The 9,603-nt window shown below is 37.8% G+C and overlaps 1 protein-coding gene across 4 annotated transcripts in view; it reads left to right on the plus strand.

The window, feature by feature from the left end:
* The window catches only part of LOC117432245 (activating molecule in BECN1-regulated autophagy protein 1-like), an 83,505-nt gene extending 76,717 nt beyond the window's left edge, over window positions 1–6,788 (plus strand). For all 4 annotated transcript variants that reach the window (XM_034053868.3, XM_034053869.3, XM_034053871.3 and 1 more), the window contains one exon: window positions 1,633–6,788. In XM_034053868.3, the coding sequence (XP_033909759.3) occupies window positions 1,633–2,210 (578 nt within the window). In that variant the 3' untranslated portion in view covers window positions 2,211–6,788. The remainder of the gene's footprint in view (window positions 1–1,632) is intronic.
* The last annotated feature ends 2,815 nt before the right edge of the window (window positions 6,789–9,603 follow it).

Below are 9,603 nucleotides of genomic sequence, written 5' to 3' on the forward strand. Positions count from 1 at the left end.
CTGATCCTGAAAGCAGATCTGGGTCTAAAGCAGGCAGACATGCAGTAGAACCGGACAGTATGTGTTTTGATGCACTTGTGCACACTGTAAGGAAATGTACCCTTTGTCAGATGAGAATGAATGAAAGCCATTGCCTTACTCTGCACGGATGTCCTACTAATTATCCAGCAATACCCTTTCATGTGATTGCATCAATGAATTTTCATCAGCACAGTTTTGAATGCAGTCTATTCTACATTATGATGCTTTTACATCTGCAGTTTTAAGTTTCCCATCATTTGTTTGTACTGGTAGTAGTTTTCTACAGTAGAAGTGCATTGCATAGCAATACTAAAACAGAGAATGTGCTTTGATTGATTTTCTGCAGTAAAATGTGTTTCTTTTAGCCATATCAATATTTAATCTTGAGAGAAATAGCCATATAAGTGTAGGCTATAGACCTAATAAATGACTCTGTAAAGCACTGGTATTGTTGCTTTTTCATATTTCCCAAATCAATTTTGCATTTTGGTGGAACTCACTGTATATTGTCAAGCGGTTTGAGTTCTATTTTAGAATTATTTTCATCTCAATTAATAAACAGTTAAGAATCATTAAGACAGATTGAATCATTTTTTTTGATTTCAAAGAAATTTGCTTAAAACATTGAGCAAGGGGAACAGGAAAGGACGAATGTGGCTTGAAAGTCTGAAATATTCTCTCAATGTGAAACTACTGCTTTCCAGAAGTGTCAGCAATATGCTTATAAGTGTAGAGTAGTGTTGTGGATGTGCTTTCTACACCTCATCCCTCCTGCCTCGCTGGTTACACCAAGCCTGAGTTCTCTTCTAGTTTGTGTCATTTCAGAATAACGAATCCATCAATTTACTGCTTGTCTCCCTGTTTTGGAGTTTTAGATCTCTCCCGTGTTCTCTTGATGAAGTGGGTGAATCGATTTCTGCAGGGTCTAAACTCAGCAGAGAATGCCTGTGAATTGAAGAAGGATCAGTGATTTTAGGAAGGGTAGCTTCAAAAGCTTAGTGCCTGTTGGCGCTACTGATCGGTGAACTCTTGTTGCTATAAAGCCTGTAGGAATGGCAACAAACAAAATCATTTAAATGTGTTAATTCCTTCAGTGAATTGCAACTACATACTTCATGCTAAGTAACAAGCATGTGTCCTTATGTATTGTTTTTTTTATAGATATTTATAATATTAGTAACACTTGTCCCTCTAAATCGATGTATTGGATCCTAAAGATATCACAGTGTTGGAAAGTGCTTGTAATGTTTTTTCAGGATAAAAAAAAAATGATTATAACCAAAACCACAAAAAGGTATTTTTCATTTTTTTTATTTTATAAAAGGTACAGTAATTGTACCTGCTTATAAAAAAACCCAGAATTCTGCAGTTACAAAACTAAATCCAGTTGTATTCCCAAAGCTCTGATATCAATGTAGTAAAGCTATGCACTGTTTTTTTTTTTTTTTTAAATGTAATCTTTATCTACTTTTTAAAAATGGTATGTCAACATTCAGTATTAACAGCAATTCATTATTATACTATACAGGCTTTTTTAACAAGAGTGGAAGGCACTGACGGTGAAATAAAGCAGCTTGTAACCTCTCCCGATCTTCTCCCCTTGTCCTGCAGGCGAGGGCTCGGAGTACAGCTCCGGGGAGGACGCCCTATCCCGGATCCGCCGGCTCATCGCAGAGGGGGGGATGACGGCCGTTGTGCAGCGCGAGCAGAGCACCACCATGGCATCCATGGGAGGGTTTGGCAACAACATCATTGTGAGCCACAGGATCCACCGTGGCTCCCAGACCGGGGCCGACTCAGCAGGGGCCAGGGGAGCCCGAGAGGGCAGAGACTCTTCCCCACCCGGCCCCTCCACCTCCACCTCCACCCCCTCTCCGCATAGCACCATCACCATCACAGATCCTGGCAGGAGCCGCTGCCGCATCCTTGCTCACACTTTGCAATTGACTAACGAACCGGACGGCTCCAGGAACGCTCTGCCGGCTTCCGAAGAGAGGGCCCTCTCCCCACAGTTTGCTAACATCTTCTCATCTGAAGGAGCAAGCACTTCCAGGAATGAACCCGATGCCCCTGTGGACACAGACGACGTGTTTGAGAACAGCTACCCAGATAACGAAGGCCTCCACACTTCTTCTGCCACAAACAATAACAACAACAACAACTACACAGAGGATCCCTACAGTCGATAAGGGTTCATAAAAATGCTGGGTCTTTATTGTGTGAGAACACAGGGATATAGACTGATGCCAGCTATCTGACTGGCAGCTGGCAGATATACAGTACAAAGGAATGTGTCTGTTTTTGAATCTGGTGTTACATGTCCTTCAGTCTTTAGCTCTCCTTTTCATAGGGACTACAACCCTAAAGCAACCATGCCTACTTTAATGGCTCTAAGCACCTAGGTATTTACTCAGTTCCTGTTGCAAGTATTTTTTTTTACTTACATTTGTTCTTGCAATATTTAGCTTCCTATGTAGAAACAATAGCAAATTAGTACTATGATCATTCCATGCCCGTACTTGAATACTATAATGCTAGCTTTGTTTTAGAAAAGGTTGCTACACGCAAAGTGCTGTGTATGTATGATGGTTACAAGGTGCTGTTTAAATACCTAGATCATTAATTAGGGTTTCGTGTGTACAGTAGTCGGTGCTACTTGATGAGAAAAGCATTACTTTCTGGGGGGTGATTTAAAGAAAAAAGTGCCAGCCCATCAGCTGTCTGTGATCTGTCAATTATGTTTTCCAGTGTGAAAAGCTGCTCTATTTTGAGCATGAGCTTAGTTGTATAACATGTAAATCTGTTTGTAATTAAGAAAAAAAAAAAAAAACCTGTTCATAAGCAGACTGCTTCTTGGCAGTTGTATTCACCCTGTTCTAGGACTAGGCTGTGGAAAGAACCATGGGATTTGTAGTCATCCGAGTACAGCTCCAGTCAAATGGAATGCAGAAAGACTACAGCTCCCAGAGTTCCTTCCACTTCCTTTCCCTGTTGTGTATCCAGGGTTTGAGTAAAAAAAAAAAAAAGAGGAAGCCATTTTCCTTAAGAGTAGCTTTGTGTTGTTAATCACCATCACTATTCAATGGAGGATTGCTGCTCCCACAGTGATATGGAAAGACACTTGACAGCATAACTGGCTAGTGCTGCTTTGCATTAGAAAATACAGAACACTGGTTGTGTGATAGTTGCCTGGTTTTCTTTCTTGGCGCGTTGAGAATAGCCCAGTTTCATTGTATTATTTTAATTTTGTTTTACTTGCCTAAGGCATGACCTCAATTGATGCCCACCCCCCTCCGTCTGCCTGCCCTCTAAAATGTGCAAAATAAAAGTGGCATTCAAGTCACCCTCTGTGTTTCTTCTAGCTGGACATTTGCACTCAAGGAATTTGGAAATCCGCCAGTCAGAGGTCATCATTGGCAGTCTTTCTTCTTATTTACAGCTGACTGCAGATTCAAACTGGACATTGTAATCGCCAACCACTAGTTTGGAGAGACTTGAGATTTGCACCTGGGTTGACTGCGTTTGTTACCACTAGCGAAACACAATGAAAAACAGCTCCAGACATGCATGGGAGGGCTAGGTTGAAGGTGTTGGGATTAACTAGATGACCTCTTATGATATAACTTGAAACAGGCAAGCAGCTCACAACTATACAGAGCTGCTCATGAAGAGCTTCTCATTGGTGGTCTAGAGCAGATTTCTGAGGGGAAGCTTATATGCTTTGATTTTGTCGTAGAACATAGGATTCATACCTGTAGATTTTTAATGTATTTATTTGTTCATGGTAGCTTGTTATCACAAACCCAGTTTGTTCCTCAAACTGGAGGATAGCGACCCTCTTAGATCTGTTGCACCATAGCCAAGGCTGTATTTTTTTCACGGATTTCACGATTTCTGTCAAATTTACCCATTGCCGTGTAATATGTAGTTCCCGTGAAAATTCCCCATTTAGGAAAGGATAGTGTAATTATTGATATTTTTATCAAAGTAAATACAGCAAAAGTTTGCCTTGATGATGCACTACCTGTTACATTGCATTTAGGAACCTGCCAGCCAGTTTAGTTTGCTTCCGGTAAATGATTGAACACAAACTGCATAGAGCTGCACGATTTCTTTAAAATGTCTTCAACGAAAAAGACACCAGCTGCATCAAAGATCAGAAATATTTCTGCTAAATATCACTGTCCACTTTATTTTTTATTTTTTTTTCATAATTCACTGATGAAAATAGAATGTCTTTTAAAAGGTAGACAAAAATATTCTACAATTTTCCAGTCAGCACTTAAATATTTAGGAACATTGGTTGTATAATAACTCTAGAGAAAATGATCAGTTGAGTGACAATGGTATTTCTGCTTTAATAAATATTATGTTTAATCGTGGAATATCTGAAATATCTATTTTTTTTTTAAATGCAAAATGCAGTGAAACAAGCCATTTTTTACTGTGAAAAAAATACAGCCCTAGCCATAGCTTTGCAGCGGGTAACCGGTACCCTAAGTCTGTGCTGAAATTGGGTTTGCCTACCTCATGCTGCCATCAGTGGCCATATACTTGAAGCATGCCTTTCACTAATTTCCAGAAGAATGTGATAAAGTGGTTAGAAGCTAGGTCCCTTACAAGTGAAAGCACTTCCTTGGTGCCATTTCAGAAAGGACTGCTTATCAAGTATGAAGGGTACAGATTTGTTTGATCGAAAGCGTTATCAAAGAAATATAAATAAAAAATGATACTCTATTTATAAAAAATAAATAAAAAAAACCCATTGAAGATTTAAACATCTGTGTAAAATCAGAATGATGGAGCTGCACCTGTAATTGGAATGTATCTGGCTAGAACTTAGAATTGTAGTTTAGCAAAATTTACATAAAGAAAGACCAGGAATTGAAAGGAGTTCTTAAATGTGGCAGATGTTACAGTATTTTGAAGAGCGTGTGAATTGTTAAGCTTTATTTTGTTTCTTATGACTTTTAAAAGGCACTCTGGCTATTAATTTTTTTTTTTTATGTTTTAGTGTTTTGGTCTGAGCAGCTCAATCAGCCAGGACAGCAAGTTCAATAGACTAATTTATAATTATTGTTCCAGAATGGCAGCCTCTAGAACAGGGGTGTCCAGTCACTGTCCTGGAGGGCCACTCCACTCCGAGATTATCAACTACTTCAGGGTCTGGATGGAAGTTTAATTTGTTCAATTAAACCATTTAGAACAGTGTTGGAACAAAGATCTGGAGTGGAAGGGCCAGCTTTGGACACCCCTGTTCTAGAACAAAACATAGATAACATGATCTGGCCTGCTGATTATTTTCTAAAACCTAAAAACATCAATTTTCTGCTGAAAAAAATCTGGATCGTTTCTTTTATTTGGTGTGGAGTTCATGTCTATAGCCTTTTGATCTTTTAGAAAAAGGGGCCTTTTGTTTTGGAAGGTACTTGGATTTGTGCAAGTTGGATCAAATATTGTATGCTGTTACCAACTATTTAGATCGAGCTGTCCTTTCTAGCCTTAACTGATTTGTATTTAAAATGTGTGTTTCTGCAAGTACTGTATACCTCTTTGTTTCAGCATCCTCTAATGTTTACAGCCATTCATTGTAAGTAAGATCGTTTTAAACAGGTCCTTTTTTTTTTTTTTTTTGACAAAGGAGTACATTTACACTTCATGTTCATTTCAGACTTTCCATGTCTACCAGGGTGTGTAGCTAAAACAAACTTCATAAAAAAAATAACCTGCTTCATGCAGGTTATAGTCACCCTTGCTTTGTTGTTTTACAGTTCTTTAGACAACTGGGTTGTTAATGCATGACAGGAATGGTCTTGAATTGTGCAGCTAATGAAGAGCATCGCTGAGCTAGGATTTAATATTGCTTCGAAATTCAAATGCACTATCATTTACCTTGAAGAATTGTGCTACTTAGTGTATGGGTACTGAATATTGCTGAAGCTGTCTGGACACTATGGGTCATCTTGTGAGAAGTTTGGACACTTCTAAGCAAGACAGTTTGAGTTCTGAAAACTTGAATACAAGGGTTGCATATATTCCATCTACTGCCAGTTTGAATATATATATGTTATGTCATTTAAACTTTGCATCAATATACAATAGATACATATTACTACAGATAGACATATGTAGACATCATTACATCAAGTATGCTGAATGGTTTGATTTATACATACTAAGATTCCTACTACTTGGCATTGGATGTGGGAGTCATTTCTTTTTATTATTAATATTTTTTTTTAAAGATATTATTGGATTTGCACAACACTTTAACTTGAAGCTAAGGGTGTTCAGCATTAGGCTTTATGCTAACCACTTTTTATCATGACAAGACACTGCTTAAAACTGTTCGTGCACAATGTTGCTTTTAGGTTAAAGGTAATACTAGCTTACAAAATAATGCAAAACAAATACAGTAGGAGAAGTAGTCTGTACAATCAGATAGAACTTTATTTCCATGCATCTTGTACCTCCATCAGAAGGGGGAGGTTATTCCATGCAGGACTGTCTTGTGTCCCTGGTACCAACCATTCTATCCTTCATCTGCATGTGAACTGCTCACTGTATGTGTAGCTACTAGTGAAATTTAAGTTCTTTTTGTTTTTTGTTTTTTTTTTAGTAGGAAACAATGTGATTTAAGATTTTAACTTTTTTTTTTTTTAAACCATTTTAGAAGAAAAGTGGAGAATTGTCAAAGTGCAACTAAGTGCTGTGGGAACACCAAAGATCCTCATCATAATAATAAAAATAAAAACAGAAAACTTGAATGTCTGGCTTTGATTATTTGGGTGTCCATGCAAGTTCTCTTTCAGGGTTTGTAATAATTTGGTTTCTAAACAATCCTCCTAAAAACTGTTCATGTAACCTACTGTTTATTGCAATTTAGTAAATTCCCCTTGTTTTCCTAGGGCATCCATTCATTATAAATTGCACATATATTCTTTGGAACAGCCCTATGATGAACTGTTACAAATTGTAAAGTGATGCCGGATTTCAACAAGAACCTAGTTATGAAGGTCAAATTGCAGCTTATATGCAGATACTTTACAACAGTAAAGATTCTGACTTTGTTGGGGTACAGTGTACAAAAAACACATTGCCTTTTTAGAGGATGAGCTGTTCAAACTAATTAATGAATCCCAATTCTCACTTCACCAGAAGTCCTACATGTTGAGGGCGTTAAGGGGTTGATTTTATATCAAGGTATGACATGACTCAGCTTTGGTTTAGCTGGGTCAATTAAGACATGACAACAGATACTAGAAATTCACAAAGCATGTTAGATTTCAATTACAGTGCTTTTATTTTTAATAGATTTAAGGTACAAAACTGTACACTAATTGCATTAATTAGGGCAGTTAATTATAAAATATGTATGCTTCTTTAAATTTAAACTGTCAAACTATTTGAATTCCTTCTATTGTTGTTTAAAGATAAAATGGTGCAGCATCCATGTTTGCCTTGCTTCAAAGAGCCCAATGCCACAGCTAATGTGCTAAAAAGAGATAATTAAAACAAAGCCAGGAAAGTGACAGTAGCTGTGGGTATGCTTGATATACAGGGATAAACTCCTGCAGCATGCAGAATAGGACTTCACTTGACATGTTTCCCCATACCATGTGCCTCTTCTGGGGCCTTGGTGCTGGGCTATGGCAGGGACACTCAGAACTAAGAGGGGCTGCTGTCATGCCAGCACTGCGCCTGTCTGTATCCAGTGTTCTTGCCCTGCAACGCATTCTTAAAAGGAAAAGGGTCTAGAGAGAGGGATTTTGCCTACAAGCGACAGTCAAAAATGAAGAATGTACTGATGTTTCAACTTTTAATGGAACTACCAACTTGTCAACATTCATATTTTTCCTCGTGTGTATCAAACCCTATGCAGTCCAACTTGTACAACTGTGTTCATTTTTAAGTCATTATTCCTGCTTACGATACAATATCTATTTAAACTAGGTTCAAAGACTATTGAAAGATGTGACAGAAAGGTTTGCAAATCTTTGAGCTCCAGCATGCAAGCAATTTTGAAGGTTATCAATGGAAAAAAAAAAAGATTCAAAAGAGGTTTTGGAACTTGTAAAGATTCATCAGTTTTGTCAGATTGCTCAGAACAAGTCTCCAGCTAGACCTTGTGTAGAAATGTACAGCTAGCAGAGTATAGATGTAAAATAGATTTTGGTACAATAACTGCCATCGAAATTACTTTGAGGAAGTGACTGTTTGTTTTGTTTTTTTGCCTCCAACTAGCTCAAGGGTTTTTTTTTGTTTTTTTGTTAGTTTGTTTGTTTTTACAGGAAGGTGAGTCAGAATAGAAAATTTCAAAAGCTTCACAGAGAAGACCGCTCAACAAAGCATGTCATCATTGAGAGAGGCCATTTTAAATGACCTGCACAGAGTTAGCTGAACACAGAGAACAAAGCCTTTCTAGTGTGTGTGTCTGGATTGCAATGCTGTACTGTACACTCATAGTAAGGAAGTAGAATTGAAAAGAATACCAGTACCAGAAGCCGATTCGAAGATGCAAGGCGGTCCAACCCATTAGGACTGAGCCAGTCGCCCACATCTAGAAGAAAAACATTCTAACCCTATAGTGATGTCTAATTCTGTTTCAGCTAAAGAGGTTTGTAGACATACAATTGTTGCCAAAATGATCATGGTATCTGTTAACCTTGTTTTAGTTAACTTGCATCACTTTTGATTACAATCGAGGGAGGCATTATCCTCTATGGGTCATTTCTGGTGAATCGTTCCTAATTTCAAACTTGAATGCCCTGGTAATTTTTTTTAAACTTATTTATTCAAGATTACAGAACAAAACTTATTTTATTGTATAGCTCAAGTGGTAAAGTATGCATTAAACTGTGTGTCATTCAGAAGTAAACAATTTATTTATGTGTTTATTTTTTTTATAATGTTCCAATCCTATTGCATAAACTAATTATCCACAGCAGTGCCTAACTAACTGCATGTCCAACTCCACTCACTGTGATAAGCCACCTGCAATATATATATATATATATATATATATATATATATATATATATATATAATATATGGTTCCTAATTATGTTCATAATACCAATAGCAGTGGGAGGATAAAGAAAGTTCTGTGGAGATTAGCTCTAAGCTCCTTTCCCTTTAAACTCCTCGCCAAACTTTTTTTTTTTTTTTTGTACTGTAGTCAATGACAACCAGTGCTTGCTCATTTAGAACGAAGCTGATGAAATCTAAATGACTCATTAGAACAATCGGAGGCTGTGTGGTCCAGTGGTTAAAGAAAAGGGCTTGTAACCAGGAGGTCCCCGGTTCAAATCCCACCTCAGCCACTGACTCATTGTGTGACCCTGAGCAAGTCACTTAACCTCCTTGTGCTCCGTCTTTCGGGTGAGACGTATTTGTAAGTGACTCTGCAGCTGATGCATAGTTCACACACCCTAGTCTCTGTAAGTCGCCTTGGATAAAGGCGTCTGCTAAATAAACAAATAATAATAAATAATAAAGGGACGATTCGCATTACTAAAGTTCTGTAAACGTTTATTGAATTGAACTTGGACAGCACAGCGTTGATGCAAACCAGATGGTTTT

Source organism: Acipenser ruthenus, chromosome 27, assembly GCF_902713425.1.
Source record: "Acipenser ruthenus chromosome 27, fAciRut3.2 maternal haplotype, whole genome shotgun sequence".
Classification (NCBI taxonomy): Eukaryota; Metazoa; Chordata; class Actinopteri; order Acipenseriformes; family Acipenseridae; genus Acipenser; species Acipenser ruthenus.